The 18,097-nt window shown below is 53.6% G+C and overlaps 1 protein-coding gene across 1 annotated transcript in view; it reads left to right on the top strand.

Moving 5' to 3' along the window:
* The window catches only part of LOC112117798 (discoidin domain-containing receptor 2), a 112,808-nt gene that overhangs the window by 71,688 nt on the left and 23,023 nt on the right, over positions 1 to 18,097 (top strand). Inside the window, exons 7-12 of the mRNA XM_026655520.2 lie at positions 1,285 to 1,468; positions 2,164 to 2,407; positions 3,322 to 3,384; positions 11,145 to 11,275; positions 11,928 to 12,138; positions 13,674 to 13,897. Coding sequence (XP_026511305.1) covers positions 1,285 to 1,468; positions 2,164 to 2,407; positions 3,322 to 3,384; positions 11,145 to 11,275; positions 11,928 to 12,138; positions 13,674 to 13,897 — 1,057 coding nt within the window. The remainder of the gene's footprint in view (positions 1 to 1,284; positions 1,469 to 2,163; positions 2,408 to 3,321; positions 3,385 to 11,144; positions 11,276 to 11,927; positions 12,139 to 13,673; positions 13,898 to 18,097) is intronic.

Below are 18,097 nucleotides of genomic sequence, written 5' to 3'. Positions count from 1 at the left end.
AGTCCATACAAGCGCCCCTGGTTGCAGGGCCGTAGGACCTTACTACTGGCTCAGCAAGGGGGTCCTACCGAAACACGCTGAGGCTTACTGGGGTCAAGGTACCAGTCCGTCACCTCCCCTGGGTGGGGAGTTGGGGTCCAGTCCGTCACCTCCCTACCGGCTTGGGAGTTGGGGTCTCCCACGGATCCCAGGGTTCTCCGTGAGTCTCCGGATCAGTCGCCTCCCCTGGTTTCTCCCACAGTAGGGGTTCGTGCCGGCCTGTAGAAGCCTCTGTTCCTGGCAGCTTCAAGAGCGGCGGCTGGTCCTCTGCAGGAGCTTCCCAGTTAGGTCCTTCCCCTGCGGCCACCAGCCCCGATTGAGCTGAGTTCCCTCCTTTTATACTCAGTGAGCATCTGGAGCATGCCCAGTACGAACGGGGCGGGACTTCCTCTGTCAGAGCTACTGGTCTGACGTCGCTGGGGCTAGTGCGGGGCGGGGCTGCCCCGTCACACACCCTCCCCCTTAAGAGGGACCCCTCTGGTTGGTCTGCCCCCTCCTCCCCTGTCTGGAAAAGAAGTCCGCGTTAGCGTGTGCCTTACCCGGGCGATGAAATACGCGGAAGCCATAGGGTTGCAGTGAGAGGTACCAATGTAGTATCCAGGGGTTTGCGTCCTTCATGCTATTTATCCATCGTAAGGGGGTGTGGTCTGTGAGCATCTGGAGCATGCCCAGTACGAACGGGGCGGGACTTCCTCTGTCAGAGCTACTGGTCTGACGTCGCTGGGGCTAGTGCGGGGCGGGGCTGCCCCGTCACAAGTGGGATTTGTGGACCGATTGGGAGTAGCAAGTCCCTTGCAAATCAGGTCCTCTTTATTTAGGGGCCTAACTTTAGACTTCCAGGTTTGAACATTTTAGTCTGTCTGTCTGTCCCACTCTTCTTGCTTCCCTCTGTCCATCCAGGTTCTTTAATGGCACACAAATGAGCATGTGAGGCCAAGTACTCCTAAGCACCTCTGCTAAACCACTGAAGGTTGCCCAGGGCTGCAGAGCCTCTGTGTTATTAAAACAGGCCGCAATGGCTCTCAGGGGACTCAGTGAGGAAAGAGAGTTAGTTTCATGATTTTAAGAAGCTATAATGAAAAAGTCCTTCAGTTTTTTAAAGCATTTATGAAAAATGCCCACCCATTGTACACTCCCCAGTGCTGGTGGGATGGGGGGACAGGTGGGAGGCAGAGAGCGGGAAGATTTTTGTGTGGACTTCAAAAAAGATTCATGCCCCCTTGTATCTTTCCGTGGTGTCTACAGCATGACTGAGGGACTGGGCCAGCTGACGGATGGTGTTTCTGGCCTGGATGACTTCACACAGACCCATGAGTACCACATGTGGCCGGGCTATGACTACGTGGGGTGGCGCAATGAGAGCGCTGCTGGGGGCTACATTGAAATCATGTTTGAATTTGATCGGATCAGAAACTTCACCACCATGAAGGTCTGTAGCTCCAGGGGCACCTTTCTTGGTAACATCAATGAGGGCTTGTTGTGGCCTTGTCTCTCAGAACCGTGTGCCCGGCTGCAGAAGGCACGTTCTAGAAAGGGACTAGGGCTCTGATTTTGTCATTTGCCTCGCAAAATGCCAATGCAAGGCCTTAAGGTCTAGGACACAGTCTGCCCTGCATCGGAGGGAGAGGGGGGGAGAAGGGAGGGGGGCTGTGTCAGGAATAGTGAACATGAGTGATGCAACGCTACACTGTCCTCTCAGCTGCACCATGCCTCCTCAGCCCTAGCCACCAGCTCCTGCTCTGCTCAGCCCGCTGCGCTGCCCCACTTACTATCCCTGCCTGTGGGTGACTAATGGGCCACTTCTCTCTGTAATCACTATGTTTCTATGACCTGTCAGCTAGTGACTGGAATGAGACCAAAGACTCACTCCATTTGTGACCTCAGACAGTGCCAAGTTTCCTATGATGAAATGCTAAGGAAATGTCCCCCACCCCCTCCTCCTGGGGCCCCTTGACAAGCTAGGATTCTAGGTGAGGGTGCCACCAAGGGCAGGGCGCGATGAGCACAGTGTTCCCTGTGTGACTATCCCAGGGTCTCCGATTCCTATGGAGTTTCCCTGGGCAGTGGGTGCTGCCAGCCTGTGCTGGTGTCGAGCTCACCTGGGACTCTGTTGCTGCCATGCAGGTGCACTGCAACAACATGTTTTCCAAGGGGGTGAAGATCTTCAAGGAAGTTCAGTGCTATTTCCGCTCCGATGCCAATGAGTGGGAGCCCAACACCATCTCCTCGGTGCTGGTGCTGGATGACGTCAACCCCAGTGCGCGGTTCGTCACCGTGCCCTTGCTTCATCGCATGGCCAGCGCCATCAAGTGCCAGTATTACTTTGCCGACACCTGGATGATGTTCAGTGAGATCACATTCCAGTCAGGTACTGGCAAAGGGCGGGAGGATGGGGTCCTGGAAGCTACAGCATCCATGTCAGGGAGCAAGGGAGGCATAGGTCCAGGGAGTGCCAAGCAATGTGCCATTTGTTCTGGAGCATAGAAATGTAGGAACTGCCAGACTGGATCACACCTCAGGTGCTTCTAACCTAGTCTCCTGTACCTAACAGCAACAGCTGCTGCAAGAAAAGGTATGAGAACCCTGTAGTAGTTGATGTGGGATAATCTGCATCCACATTAGGGCTCATCGTGGTCACTGACAGACAGGCTTAAGCCCAGAAGCAGGAGGTTGTGTCCCTTCCCAAATGTTTATCGTTAATTATGGTAACTCTTGATATTTTTGATAACCATATAAATATCTGGTCCCTTTTTAAAATCTTGTTAAATTCTTGGCCCCAATGATTTCCTGTGGCAGTGAGTTCCACAGTCTAATCACGTGTTGTATGTGGGGAAAAAGTACTTCCTTTTATTGGCTTGGAATTTCTCATCTTTCAATTCCATGGAATGTCCACTTGTTCCTGTGTTACAAGGCAGTGAGAAGAGTAGTCCCCTATTTACCCATGGAAAGCGGGTACTGGGGCTACTGTGGTACCAGTAGCTATAGCATTCATCCTGTGGAGGAGCAGGGTTTTGAGAGGAGAGCAGCAGTGTGCAATGGGAACGTTCTCCTGCACACTGCTCCTAATGGTGGATTTGTGCTTGGAGGCTTTAGAATTCAGACTTGGCTGAGTTGTGGTAACCTGGGCTGGAGAGGGCTAGGGACCTTTGCAGGGCAAGGTAGAGTTGAGTAGGTGCTCTGTGACATGAATTAAGTGCCACAGAGGAACAATCCACTCTGCCCTCACAACAGCTGTCACAGGCATGTCAGTGTCACTGACTCGTCCTCAATTCTGTTTCTTAGATGCAGCCATGTACAACAACTCCGGAGCCCCTCCTGAGTCGCCCGTAGCACCCACCACTTACGGTATGTGCAATGCAGTACGTGGACACTCTGTGTGCTCAAGAGCCTGGTCCCCATCAGGTCTGCAGAGGTGGCACATTCCTGCAAGTAAGGACTGGCCACTGGATAAAATGCAGCCCTCATATAGACCCCCTGAAACACATGCCACTCTATTAGAATAAGGGCACCAGAAACCACCTCCAGTCTGAGAGTAACAGCTGCTGCAGTACCCAGAGATTACTCCAATATGGCAAAGTGCTACTTCATGATGACATGGGCATAGAAACACCTCTCACGTGATTATGTGGCCTGTGAGTGCCTGCTGTCAATCTAGATGTCAATCTGATTTAGTTGGGGATTTGTCCTGCTTTGAGCAGGGGGTTGGACTAGATGACCTCCTGAGGTCCCTTCCAACCCTGATATTCTGTGATTCTATGTATATGATATCAAGTATCAGAGGGGTAGCCGTGTTAGTCTGAATCTGTAAAAAGCAACAGAAGGTCCTGTGGCACCTTTAAGACTAACAGAAGTATTGGGAGCATAAGTTTTCGTGGGTAAGAACCTTACTTCTTCAGATGCAAGATGTGTATGATGTCATCCATTGCCATGGGATCGAAATGCCTTCCATGGCCAGGGCCCCATGTAGTCCATAAGTCCACAGATGCAAAATGTGTAGTGGAACGAGCCTCATACTGTGGACCAGTCCCCCTAAGACTAAGATTCAGTGAAAAAAAAGTTTTCATCCCTAATGGTTGTGAAGGTAACCTTCCAGGCCCAAACCAAGTAATGTCCTCCTGAGTCTGCAGGCATCCTGAAACAATAGCTTGGAGAGGTGTGAACTGCCCTAGTCACTTCAATGGGGTTTTAACACAACATCGTTTACTCTTTCATGGCTGATCATTTCATCAGAACCGTCCAGCTAATGTGCTTGTTTCACAATGACAAATTGCTTAAACCTCCAGCTAGAGCAGATTGGAAATTTTCCAATGGGCTCATTTTTCTATCAGAACTTTTCAATTTTGAGGAAATTTCATTTAGAAAAATAATGTTTAGAAAATTTTCAACATTTTAATTTCAAAATGAATTATTTAAAATGTTTATAATGCATTACATTATATATTATATCATATTAATTAAAATAGGAAATACCAATTACCAAAAAAATTACAAAAACAATAGCCATTTTATAATATAAATGATATCACACATTGTGAGAGAGCAAAGGTGGGTGAGGTAATATCTATTATTGGACCAACTTCTGAAGAGCCTACTGTTCGGTCTAGGCCAAGTAAGATCTAAGTTAGTCCAATTAAAAGATATTCTTCTTCGAGTGATGGTCTCTGTATGTATTCCAAACGTGGGTGCACATGTGCGCCATGCACTGGAATTGGAAGGTTTTCTTAGCAGTGTTTGTTGACCCTCATGTGCATCGTGCGTCCCCTCATGCTCACAGCTGAGGGTATAATAGGCCATGTGGGTTGATGCCTCTCCAGTTCCCTCTTACCACTGCATGGCCTGAGTCGGAAACCCTGTTCCTTTGCACTCTTAGCTTGCTAAGAGAGTGATCTACTTTCCATTCCTGTATATAGTTGTACATAGCTGTATTTAGTGTTCCATAGCTGTTGTTCTTCATAGATAATTGTTAGTGTAGATTCCCTCCCACACACCCCCCATTTGGGGAAACCCCCCCTTGGGGACTATGCCTGGATTCCAGGCTTGAAGAACTGTGCCTCTTGACCGTGCTCATTTTCTGTGAGCAATGAGCACCAGCATTGCCTGTACTGCCTCAGCAAGAAGGCCCACCTCACGGCCCGCTGTTCGATTTGTAAGTCGTTCCCACCCTGAACGCAGGAGGCTTGAGAGCTTTGCCTCCGGAAGTTCTCAATGGATGCAGTCATGCACCCGAGGGCACACTTGTATCTGGAACCACCGGTATAGAGACCATCACTGGCGGTGAGCTCCCCTCCGAGCACCTCCCAAGCCCTGGATCTGTCAGTTCCGAAGGCGACGGACAAGCCCTGCCATGAGGGTAAAAAGCATGGACATGGGCACAAGAGCAGATCCCCGGCCCTGACCACTAATAAGCGCAGCTTTTCCTCCCCAGGCCAGGTTGGGTGAGAGGTCGCATGTGGATCCCACCAGACCAGCACCCAAGCTGCCCCATGTTGAGTGCAAGGCAAAACACAAACGGGATCCAGTGATACCCTCACTGGCACGTGCACCGCCCGTCCCGTCAGTGTCTCTGAGCCCCTTGGATCGACCAGCACCGCTGACAACGCCTGGGCCCTCGGGCATGCCCAGAGGGACGTCATGCACTCCTGGATGCTTGGAGCCTCTCCTCTCGATGAAGGAGCTGCTCCTCCCGTATCCACCTTCTCCACCCCTTTCCAGACCTCCAATCACCACCGTACTCCCCTCTCCGGTGGACGAGTCTTTGTTGCTGCTACTGGAGAAGCACGTTGTAACGATGCAGCCTCTGGCAGGACACTACTTAGCGTATCAATTCAGGACAAATAGCTTAGAGCAGGGCAGTTATAGCCCAAGACTGGGGGTCCTTTGCACACCAAACCAGCCAAACAGAGAGGACTTTGGTTTTACCCCACTAGCTAACCAGAAGTCATACTAGCAATTCCCTCAGACACACCAGTTTCCCAGTATCACCACCAGCACCACTCCTTATGGGGATGAATGGTTATGAAAACCAATACACCAGTAAAAGAAAAAAAAGGTTCTCCCAATCCCAAAGGACCAAGCCCCAGGCCCAGGTCAATATACCAGTCAGATCTTACCCACAAATCATGCTGTTGCCAATCCTTTAGAATCTAAAATCTAAAGGTTTATTCGTAAAAAGAAAGAAATATATATGAGAGTTAAAACTGGCTACATGGAATCAATTACATACAGTAATGGCAAAGTTCTTGGTTCAGGCTTGTAGCAGTGATGGAATAAACTGCAGGTTCAAATCAAGTCTCGAGTACATCCACAGCTTGGATGGGTCATTCAGTCCTTTGTTCAGAGCTTCAGTTTGTAGCAAAGTTCCTCCAGAGGTAAGAAGCAGGATTGAAGACAAAATGGAGATGATGCAGCTGCCTTTTATAGTCCTTTTGCCATGTGGCTTGTGTGTCCTTTGTTCCAAACACAAGCTACTCAGCACATGGCATGGAAAAACCTTAGAGTTCTGTCCATAGGCATGTCCCTGCATGCCTTGCTGAGTCACAAGATGTATCTGCCTTCTCTCAATGGGTCAGTTGTATAGCTGATGGTCCTTAATGGGCCATCAAGCACGCTAGGCAGTGCCTTACTTGACCTCCTTTGTACAGGATTTGGTGCCACTATAGGACCTTGATTGCAACAATGATCTATATGGTCACAGTTCATATTAATAACGTCACACACGTCCCATTGCTGCGTCACAGGCCTCCGGTACCCGTGGTCCCCCCTGTTGCCCGAACCATCTTTGGAGTCCGAGGGCCTTTCAGAGTCAGAAACCTCTTTCTCGCCTATACCCCATCGGAGCCCAGAATCGCGACCCAAACTGCCATACCCCCCGGCGTATGATCCCACTGCGGAGGCCTGGTACTGTTAGCCATGACACCCACCTATGCCCAGGGACCCTTTGTTTTGGCCATACTGGGCGCCCTGGAATCTTTACTGAGGATGCCAGGCACTGTTGGTGGCCTTTTATAAACCATTCCCATTCGCCCTACGGCGCCGTCTGTTTATGAGGAGGAGGAAGATGCGGAACCGATACTGCTGGTCCCCACTGCTTCCTCATTGAATAAGGCGCTTATTCCTTCCTTGCTCTCCCGGGTGGATGACCCACTAATACCAGGACTTGCCTGGAGGATGGAGGAGATCCAGGACATGCAACATCAGCTCCTGCACATTCTCCAACCCCAGGGGCCCTCTCAGGCAGGGCCAGCTTTAGGCCGATTCCCCCGAATCAGGCCCTGCGCCTAAGAGAGCCCCGCGCCTAAGAGGGCCGGGCGGAGTGCTGCAAGCCCATGGCCCCGCTCCTCCCGCCGGAGCGCGGCAAGCCCCGCGGTCCCGCTACCCCAGCCGGAGCGCGGCAAGGCCCACGGCCCCGCTCCCCCGTCTGGAGCGCGGCAAGCCCCGCGGCTCCGCTCCCCCGGCCAGAGCCCAGCAACCCCGCGGCCCCGCTCCCCCGGCCGGAGCCCAGCAACCCCGCGGCCCCACTTCCCCGGCTGGAGCGCTGCAAGCCCCGCGGCACCCCTCCCCCGGCCAGAGCACGGCAATCCGAAGTGCCGCCGAAGACTCGGAGCACTGCCTGGTGAGTACAAGCCCCACGAATCGGGCCCCGCACTTGCTAAAGCCGGCCCTGCTCTCAGGCAGCTCTCCCCATCAATGAGGCTATTCTGCAACCAGCAAGGACAGCATGGTACACTCCTGCCTCCTGTGCCCCCACACAGAAGAGAGCAGAGAGGCGGTATTTCGTCCCTACTAAGGGGACAGAATTTATTTTTATCACCCTCCCCAACTCTCTTGTGCTTCATGCAACAGCAGAGTGGGCATGACAGCACCCACAAAAATCTACTCCCCTGGACAAAGCGGCAAAAAGGATGGACCTGCTAGACAGGAAAGTCAACTCCTCAGTGGGACTGCAGTTCTGCATTGCCAATTATCAGGCTCTGCTAGCCAAATATGACTTCAGCTATAACAGGCTGCCACCAGGCCAACAGCAGCAATTCCAGGAACTGGTGGACAAGGGGCGACTGCTGGACAAAGAGGGCCTCTCACTCTCTGACGACTGGGGTCGTGATGCGCCAGGACTCATGGCTGCAATCGTCCAGATTCCCCAGGGAGGTCCAAAACACTATTGAGGACCTCTCCTTTGATGAGCACAAACTAGTCAATGACCAGATGGACAGATCCCTCCATTCCCTGAACGACTCTCGGGCCACGCTCAGGTCCCTTGGCATTTACACCCCAGTCCCAAGATGCAGGCAGCTGCGGCAACTGTTCCATTCCTGACCACATGCCCCCTACCTGCCCTACTTCCAACGCCAGCAGGAGGCACCACATAGACAGCACCGCACACAACGCTCCCCACCTCCATCACAACCACCACTTTGACCCTATACCAGTAGCAGTCAAAACAGCAGTTTTGACGTGCAGGTCAAGAACTGCGAACCTCCCCCGATGCCTCCCGCGGTGCCCAATATTGTCTTTGGGGACCGTCTTGCCCTGTTCTCCCACAACTGATGCAAAATCACCATGGACAGCTGGGTGCTGGAGATTATCCATCATGGATACTCCCATAGAATTCCTCTTGTTTCCCCCTCATCGCTCCTCACCCCAGACTTCCCTTGGAAACCCATCCTCCAACAAGAAGTGGATGCTCTGCTCCTCAAGGGGGCCATAAAACTTATTGCCATCACCACCCACTGAGTACAATATCCATCCTCGATTACCTCCTTGGGCTCAAAATGTTGGGCCTTGCCCTCAGCTCTACACGGGTCCACCTGGCAGCACTTAATGCCTTTCTCCCTCCGTGGATGGCACCTCTATGTTATGTACCCCTCCACCATCCATTTCATGAAGGGTCCCCTCAATACCTTCCCACCAGTACTCCAGCCCACACTTCCATGGGACCTTAATCTTGTTCTGTCCGTCCTCACAAAGCCATCCTTTGAGCCAATGGCAATGTGCTCCCTTTCCCATCTCTCCATGAAGGTGATGTTCCTAGTGGCCATTTCCTCAGCTAGCTGAGTCAGCGAACTGGTGGCCACGATGGCTAACTGTCCCCCTTACACTGAATTCCAGAAGGATAAAGTGTCCTTACGGCTCCACCCTAAGTTCCTCCCAAAGGTGGTGGTGGAGTTCCACCTCAGTCAGGCCATCCACCTCCCTGTCTTCTGTCCCAAACCACTCACTCCCATGTGGACAGGATCCTGCACTCCCTCGACATGCACCATGCAGTAGCATTCTACCTCCACAGGACTTTCGCCTTTCACGCATCGATGAAACTGTTTGTGGCCATCGCTGACCAGTCCAAGGGCCAAGCCCTTGTCTCCAAGGAATCTCCAAATGGGTCTTCAGGTGTATCCGCGAATGCTGCACGCTATCCAACGTACAGCCGCTTGATAGAGTTACAATGCACTCTATGTGAGCGCAAGCAGCCACGTTGACCTGCCTAGCGGATGTCTCATGGCAAGACGTCTGTCGTAGCAACATGGCACTCTGTACACACGTTCACATCCCACTGTGCCATCACTCAAAGGGCGGCTGAGGACACTGCAGTGGGCCGCACTGTACTACAGGTTGCATTTCTTCTCTTCCTCCCACCCACTTCCACACTGATCACTACCCCACTGTTGGAATACACATAAGGACCATTGCTCAAAGAAGAGGAGGTTACTTACCTGTAATTGGAGGTTCTTTGGGATGTGTGGTCACCATATGTATTCCAATATCCACCCTCCATCCCCTCTGCTGTGGACTGGACTACTCAGAAGTAATAGAGTCACTGGAGGGGCCTCGACCTGCATGGCCTCTTAGACCCTCGGCTGCGAGCACAAAGGGACGCATGATGAATGTGCGGGTCAATGGACACTGATAAGAAAAGCTTCCGGCTCTGGTGCATGGCGTGCATGCGCACCCACATTTGGAATACAGATAGGGACCACACATCTCAAAGAACCTCCAGTTACATGTAGGTAACCTCCTCTTATCTCATCCCTTTGTCTCTCTCATTTCTGGGATTAACACAGCCACAACAATATTGCAAATGACCTATTATGACATGGCATCATAATAGTCAAAACATTTTCAACTTTTCTATTCTTTATATATAATCTCATTTCAACTTCTGTTTATAATACAATTTTTTTTTTCTTGGAGATGTCAAATTTTCCTGCAGAATAGAAGTTCTGGGTTTCAACCCATTCTGCTTCCAGCTCTTCTTCAGACACCCTCTGCGCTGCAGTTATGTGTTGTTAATGTAGAATTCAGTGGCACATTGAACAATAAAGATGTGGGAACAGTCTGAAGCAATGAATGTAATATCAACAAGAATAGCACAGAGGATAATGGCACAGTCAGTGCAGTTATTTCCATAGTCAGTTCATTAAATGCCTCCCTTTTTGTTAAAATGAAGTTTCCACAGACTTTCTAGTCTGTTATGTCAGTATGTTGCAGAGTCCAGGGTTGTGGCTGCAAAATGAAGAGCAGTGTGTATCCTGGGCTTTGACTGTGTGAGAGAGTCACATGAGTGTGGTGATAGGGAGTCTCGAATTGTTAGTTACAGTCTCACAATCCTGGGTGTCCCAGGCTCCATGGCTGCAGAAGGGATGAGCAGCACTAGTGCAGCAGGAGCCAGCACAGAAGTGCCTCCCGGAGGGCAGGACTGTCTCTGGCCCTATGCACCTCTGCATTCACATCCCCAGTCAATGTACAGGGCAGAGAGCAGGCTCTGCCCAGCTGTGCCTCTTCTTGCAAGGGGGCAAGAAGAGGGGTGGAAAATGGACAGAGCATTGACAGTAACCCCCAGGGTGCTGGCCAGCAGAGTTGTGCTGCTGGTGTCTGCTCCTGGCAAGGATAGGTTGGCAAACAGGGAACCAGGGATGGAGTGAAGTGCAGAGTGCTTTGGGGTGGTGCAGTTATGCACTGCTTCTGGCTCATCTAGCCCCGCTGTAGGGGTGGTGAGCCTGGAAGTACCAGCCGAGTAGACTTGCCAGTGACTGAGATCTATGTTTCCAATGAGAACCCAAGTTAAACCCAGCCTCCCAATGTGACCACTCCTGCTCTCTCCCGCCTGCTGACAGATCCAACCCTCAAAGTGGATGACAGCAACACACGCATCCTGATTGGCTGCCTGGTTGCAATCATCTTCATCCTGGTGGCCATCATTGTCATCATCCTGTGGAGGCAGTTCTGGCAGAAGATGCTGGAGAAGGTGAGCAGATCCTGGAGGCTTCTTTGTAAGGGTTCTGCCAGCACTAGGTTCATTCCTGCAGCTGCACGTCAGCCCCTCTGGTGACGTCAGCACAGCCCTGACAGTAATGGAGTTTGTTCAGGGTGAGGCCCAGCTGGGGATGTGCACCACTTGCATCCCCCCCTGAAGCTCACAGGCGAGCGCATGGACCTGCTTGTGCAGACTGATTTCATCTAGCCACTGAGGGTGCGTCTACACTGGAATAAAAGACCCATGACATGGCCACAGCTGGCCCGGGTCAGTTGACTCAGGCTTGCAGGGCACGGGCTGCATGGCTGTAAAATTGTTGTGTAGCCATTCAGGCTCGGGCTGGAGCCTGGGCTCTGGGAGCTCCCTACTCATGGGGTCCACCAGCAGCTCCCTCACCCTTGCCGCCTCCCCCCACCGCTCCCCCCCCAGGTTCAGGGGACTGTTCCCCAACTGCCCCTGGATTCGGCAGCCCTGCCTGGTTCACAGGACGGTTGTGTTTCAGGCCCAGTCTGCCAAACAGGACCTTTTGGCCCACATGATTTGTCTTGCTGCTTTGGTCCACTGGGCCTGTCTGTTTGTCGAGAGTGGGGAATGTCCTTTGCTGTGTCCCTGTACTTTCTCCTTCTGCATCCCCACCTCTTAGGCTTCTCGTCGGATGCTGGATGACGAAATGACCGTCAGCCTCTCCCTGCCTAGCGAATCCAGCATGTTCAACCACAACCACTCCTCCTCATCCAGCGAGCAGGAGTCCAACTCCACCTATGACCGCATCTTCCCCCTGGGCCCAGACTACCAGGAGCCCTCGCGGTTGATCCGCAAACTGCCAGAGTTTGCCCCAGGAGATGAAGAGGCAGGTGAGGATTAACAAGCAAGTTCTGCAGCTAACACAGCTTTGTTTGAGCAAACAATGAGCAGCAGAGTGCTCCTGCAATGGCCTGCTATGCCTGCCCCTGATGCCAGCTCCGGAGGCATCCAGTTGAGGGTAGTAGTGGCATTCAGTCTCACTACATCCTTGATCTGCCAGCAAGGAGCATGTGCTCACACTGACACTTGTGGTGGAGTCATTTTTAGGGTCATGTGTATAGCTGGGCACAAACAAAAAAGTTCCCTTGCGGAAAATTTTGATTTTTTTTCTGTGCAAACTCAAAAACTGAAAAATTTCAGCCAAAACATTTTGGCTTGAAAATGCTGCTGTAGTGCCTCATGGGATTTATAGTTCAGGTGCCTCCTCAATAGGCTGGGCTTTTTGGTTGGATTACATCAACAGTTTAGACAGAAACATTTCAACCAGGACTAGTCATGCATCCACTGGGAAATGGAGTGAGACCATTTCACATCACATGGGAATCGCATCACATGACAGCCATCCCAGTGGGAGTGACTTTAGACCAATACCAACCTGGGGTAAATTTGAACCAGCAGCCTAGAGGTCCCAGGCCCCTATCCCAGTCCTAGTCCCCATCTCCCTGAGCCATGTTAAGATGGGCTGTGTATTTTATTTGATTACAAAATTTCAATTTGCCCTTGCCATGTGCAGTGTGGTGTTAGTCAAATAAGTCTCAGCACATAGTTTCTGGTCCCTTAAGTCTGTGACTAAGACAATTCAAACTGCAAGTATTTCAACTTAATATGGAATTTGATATTTGTGCTGTGTTGGTTAGTTACCTATTTATCAAAGATCTGGAAAAGTGAAGTGGCAAAATGTGCAGATGATAAAATTATTTAATAGTAATACATAGCTCATAGCTTTCCATCTGGAGACCTCAAAGCAGTTTACCAAGCAGTTCAATATCATTCATTATCTTCATTTTACAGTTGGGGAAACTGAGGCACAGAGGAGGGCAGTGACTCTCCCAAGATCACCCAGCAGCAGAGCCAAGCATAGAACATGTTTTCTATATCACAGTCCTGTCTGCTAGTCCACACTGCCTCTTTTCAGATTAGTCAGGACTAGAGGAGAAACTTCCCAGGGATTTAACCAGGCTGGGGGAATGGGCAGCATGATGTCAGACTGAAATTTAATATTGACAAATGCAAAGTCAGTCGCATGGGAATGAACAATTAGAACTGCTCCAGCTGTGGCTTTGAAGAGTTTGATGATGCGTTCTGAGCAGGGAGCATACGTTCTGGATGAGGATGCTACTGGCTTCCCCTCTCCCCTTGTGTCACCTACGGCACCAATCATAACTGGGCCTGGAAACTTGGAGTGAAGTTTCAGGGAGCTGAGAAGACTGTACAGGTCTCAGACCCCTTTAAGCTCCCCCAAAGCCTGGTCTGTTCTCCCCTGGCATCTGGGAAAGCAGATGGCCCAGGGCATTTTCTATGTGACTTGGGCTCCAGGGGAATAGTGCTGAGCAGCTGAGGTGTTCTCGTGCTCTTTTCTTCCCAGGCTGCAGTGGAGTAGTCAAACCCGCCCAGTCAAGTGGCCCCGAGGGAGTCCCCCATTATGCAGAGGCTGACATTGTGAATCTGCAAGGTGTGACAGGCAGCAACACCTACTCTGTGCCTGCCATCACTATGGACCTGCTCTCGGGCAAGGATGTGGCTGTGGAAGAGTTCCCTAGGAAACTGCTAACCTTCAAGGAGAAGCTTGGAGAAGGCCAGTTTGGGGAGGTGAGTGTCTTGTCATGGGCTCTTACGTTCTCTCCAGATCCTGTCTGCTCCCTTGTGCTGTTGTTAGGATGGACCAGAGTCCCGCTGGAACACTGCCAATGACAACAGTGTTCTTAAAACACCAGAGAAAAATACACCCTGGGCTGAAGGAGATGAAGGGATCTCTGGTGAGTCACCTGCTGTATGCAGCTAGCCTGCACCAGAACCACTTTGGGGTGCGGTGGGGTTGTTTCTTGAAAGCTAAGCTGGATGAGCCTCGGTCGGTACCTCAGATGGGAGATCTCCAGGGCCCAGCTACATGCTGCAGGAAGTGATGTGTTGTTATTCAGAAGGTGGTATTGGCAGAGGTGAAAGTAAGCCGGTACGGGCCAGTACGGAGGACCGGTAAGAAAAGGTGCAGTAGCGTACCGGCAAGAAAATGGAGCATTCTCTCCCTCTCTGACTCCTCCTCCTGGCTCCAGCAATATTGAGGGTCCAGGGGCCCAGCTCCACGAATGTTCGGGGCCGGGTCTCCCCCCTGACCCCCCCTGCTGCCCCCCCTGCGCCTCCCCTGAGTGTGGGCTGGCCCCCCTTTGCTGCCCCCGTGCACCTCCCTTCCGTGTAGGGTGACCAGATCACTGACATGAAATATCGGGACGTGGGGGGGAACGGAGCAAAAAAAAACAACAACAACAACAAAAGTAAAAAAAAAAAAGCTGTTTTGCAGGTGCCGGGGGAATTAGCAGGCCCCGGGCACATGTGGCGCGTCCCACCGCCCCGCGGGGAAGGAGCTGCTGGAGCGCAGCCGAGCGGGAGAGGTGCGGGGCTCCGGACCCCGGCAGCGGGTGACCACGTAAAGTTTATTGGCTGGGGGGGGGGGAGACCTCGGCCGGCTCCTCGCCCTGCCCTGTAGGGGGGTAGCGTCCCCGCCCCGCGCCAGTATGTTACGCCGGCCGCCGCAGGCCAGGTAAGGAGCCGAGTCCCCCCTCCCCCTTCGTCCTGGCTCCTCAGCTGAGCGGCATTCCTACTCCCTCCCAGGCTTGCAGCTGTAATGCCGGCGCACGCCTGGAGGGGATGGGGTGATGGCCGGCTTCCAGTTCCTGGAGCTGGAAGCACCAGGCGGGCAGGCAAGGGGGCTGCTCCCAGGAGGGAGATGGTGCGGGGGGCTCAGCTGAGGAGCCAGGACGAGGGGGGAGGGGGGGACTCGGCTCCTTACCACCCCCCTACAGGGGCGAGGACCGGTGATAAACTTTACATGGCCACTCATGCGGCCCCAAGCCGCTCTCCCGCGCCGCTGCCGGGGTCCGGAGCCCCGGAGCCCCCCCCATCTCCCTCCTTGGGGAGCAGCCCCCTTGCCTGCCCGGTGCCCGTACTCACCAGCTCCAGGAACTGGAAGCCGACCACCACCCCCTCCCTTCCAGGCTTGCTGCCATTACAGTGGCAAGCCTGGGAGGGAGGAGGAATGCCACGTGCTTGGGGAAGAGGCGGGGCCAGGGCAGGGATTTGGGGAGGGAGCCAATGGGCGGAGTCGGGGTGGGGGTGGAGCGAGAGCCCTTCCAGGAGGGTAAAATTGCTTGTTTGTCCAGTGTCCTGACCGCACATCGTTCGGGACGCGGGACAAACAAGCAAATATCGGGACAGTCCCAATAAAATCGGGATGTCTGTTCACCCTATTTCCATGTCTCTCCCCTGAAGCTCCATGCTGCCTGCCTGCATTAACTGCCGCCGCAGGGTCCTAGTGCCCCCCTCCACTACTGCCAGGGCAGGCTGCCCTTCCCCCTCAGACCCTTTCATTTTCCGGTGGGACCCTCCACCAGTACAGCCGCCCCCCCTGCCCGCAGTCAACGCTCTTGCCCCACGCTGGGCAAGGGGCAGCCCCATCCCCCACCCCCAGTGAGGCTACAGTGAGGGGCAGCAGCAGGGGAGGAGGCGCACATGTGATGGCAGTCCCCCCGGCATGGCACCCACCACAGGGGAGGCGAGGGAGATTCCTGGACCTGAGAGGGGCCCTAGGAGCACGTGCAGTGACAGTGGGGGGTGAGTGTGCTGCCGGGGGGGAGAAGGGGGTCCCTACCCCAGAGCTCGCTGCTGCCGGCAGGGAGAGGGCTGGGGGGAGTCCTCCTCTCTGGCTCCAGTCCCAGGGCAGCCTGCCTGCACCCCAAACTCATCCCCAGCCCTGCTCCACCCCAGAGCCCACCCCCCAGCCAGAGCCCTCATCCCCCCGCACCCCAACCCTCTGTCCTAGCCCTGAGCCTCTCCAATACCACAAACCCCTCATCTCCAGCCCCAGCCAGACCCCTCATCCCCATGCACCCTAACCCTCTGCCTCAGCCCTGAGTACCCTCCCACACCCTAAACCCCTCATCCCCAGCCACACCCCAAATCCACCCCTAGCCTCACCCCACAGCCCTCACCCCTGCACCCACTCCCTCCGCACCCCCTCTTATCCCCAAACTCCCTCCCAGAACCTGCACATCCCCTCCCTCTGCACTCCCTCCCATCCCCAAACTCCCTCCCAGAGCCTGCATCCTGCACCCCTCCTGCACTCCAGTCCCCTGCCCCAGCCCAGGGCCTGCACCCCAGACCTCCTCCCCCACCCAAACTCCCTCCCAGAGCCTTGGGCAGGTGGGGGGTGGAGTTGGGGGAGGGCAGAGTTTGGGCAGGGGCAGGTTCTGGGCCCACCACCAAAATTTCTACAAACCTGCCACCCCTGCCGGCAAGAGCTCGTGCGCCATACCGGGGTGGACTGGCTTCATGAGGCAGCAATTTAAGGGCTGGAGCCCAGGGCCCTTTAAATTGCCGCCAGAGCCCCGCTGCCAGAGCCCTGGGGTAGCAGCGGCGGGGCTCGGGTGGCGATTTAAAGGGCCCAGGGCTCCTGCGCCGCTACCGCCCCGGGCCCTTTAAATCCACCGCTGGAGCCCCACTGCCGCTACCCCAGGGCTCCAGGGACAATTTAAAGGGCCTGGGCCCTTTAAATAGCCCCCGGAGCCTGCCGGAGCCCTGGGGTAGCGGCGGCAGGGCTCTGGTGGCTATTGAAAGGGTTCGGGGCTCCCGCTGCCTCTACCACCCCGGGCCCTTTAAATAGCCACTGGAGACCTGCCGCTGCTACCCCAGGGCTCCAGCAGCAGGGTTCCGGAGACGATTTAAAGGGCCCTGGAGGGTAGCGGCAGCCGGAGCCCCAGGCCCTGCTGCTGGAGCCCCCGGGCTCTGTCAGCAATTTAAAGGGCCTGGAGCTCCACTGCGGTAGCAGCAGCTAGAGCCCCGGGCCCTTTAAATCACCCCCTTTAAATCACCCCCGAACCCCAGGGCTCCCAGACACCTCTGCAGCTGGGAGCTCAGGGGGTGATTTAAAGGGCTTGGGGCTCCCAGCTGCTGCTACCACAGCCCTAGCCCTGGGCCCTTTAAATCCTGATTTAAAGGGCCTGGGGATTTAAAGGCCCTGCCTCTTCCGGTGGAGGCCATGCCCCTCCTCAGGACTCCGGAGTACCGGCAAGTCCTTTGAGTTACTTTCACCCCTGGGTATTGGTCCCTGTAAGTCAGTGCTGAACAAATGCCCATGACTGTAAAATGTGCTGTCCAGTCATTTCCTAGGTGCAGGATAACGGGGTGTCGTCTTTACCTTCTAATTATATCCCCAAAGTTCATTGTTTGTACCATGAGTCCTGATAACCCCTGTAGCTTACTCTCCAGTGTGCTGCCTTCCTGCTGACTTCACATCCCTCCCTTCCCCCCAGCTTGGTATGTCAATGACTCCCCATTGCATTAACCTACAATCCTTAACTTACATGTGCACCCACAGAGAGAGGTGAATAAACATCCTTTGTCTGGCAGAAAACTGTTAACTTTTCATGCCTTACATTGAGAGACTAAAGAAGTGTAGTTTATCCAAGAAAAAGTGAGGCAGTGACATGATCAGTCTATAAGTACTGAGATGGGGAAGAGATTTCTGACAGCAGACAGCACTTTAGTTAACGTAATGAGAACCCATGGCTCGAAGCAGAAGTTAGACAAATTCAAAGAAGAAATAAGACACATTGTAACAGTGAAAGGAATTAACCACTGGAACAACTTTCCAACAGTTGTGGTGGATTCTCCATCGCTGCGGTCCCTGGCCCAGAGGCTGGGAGGTACCCCTGACCGCGGGGCTAGGAGCTGGGGGCAGGGTCCCCCATGGCCTGCACCGACTGGGAACTGTGGGGCTGGGATCTGTGGGGTCCCTGC

Source organism: Terrapene carolina, unplaced genomic scaffold (assembly GCF_002925995.2).
Source record: "Terrapene carolina triunguis isolate 2854851 unplaced genomic scaffold, T_m_triunguis-2.0 Scaffold210, whole genome shotgun sequence".
In the NCBI taxonomy this organism is placed as follows: Eukaryota; Metazoa; Chordata; order Testudines; family Emydidae; genus Terrapene; species Terrapene triunguis.
This window is presented reverse-complemented; position numbering and strand designations above follow the sequence as displayed.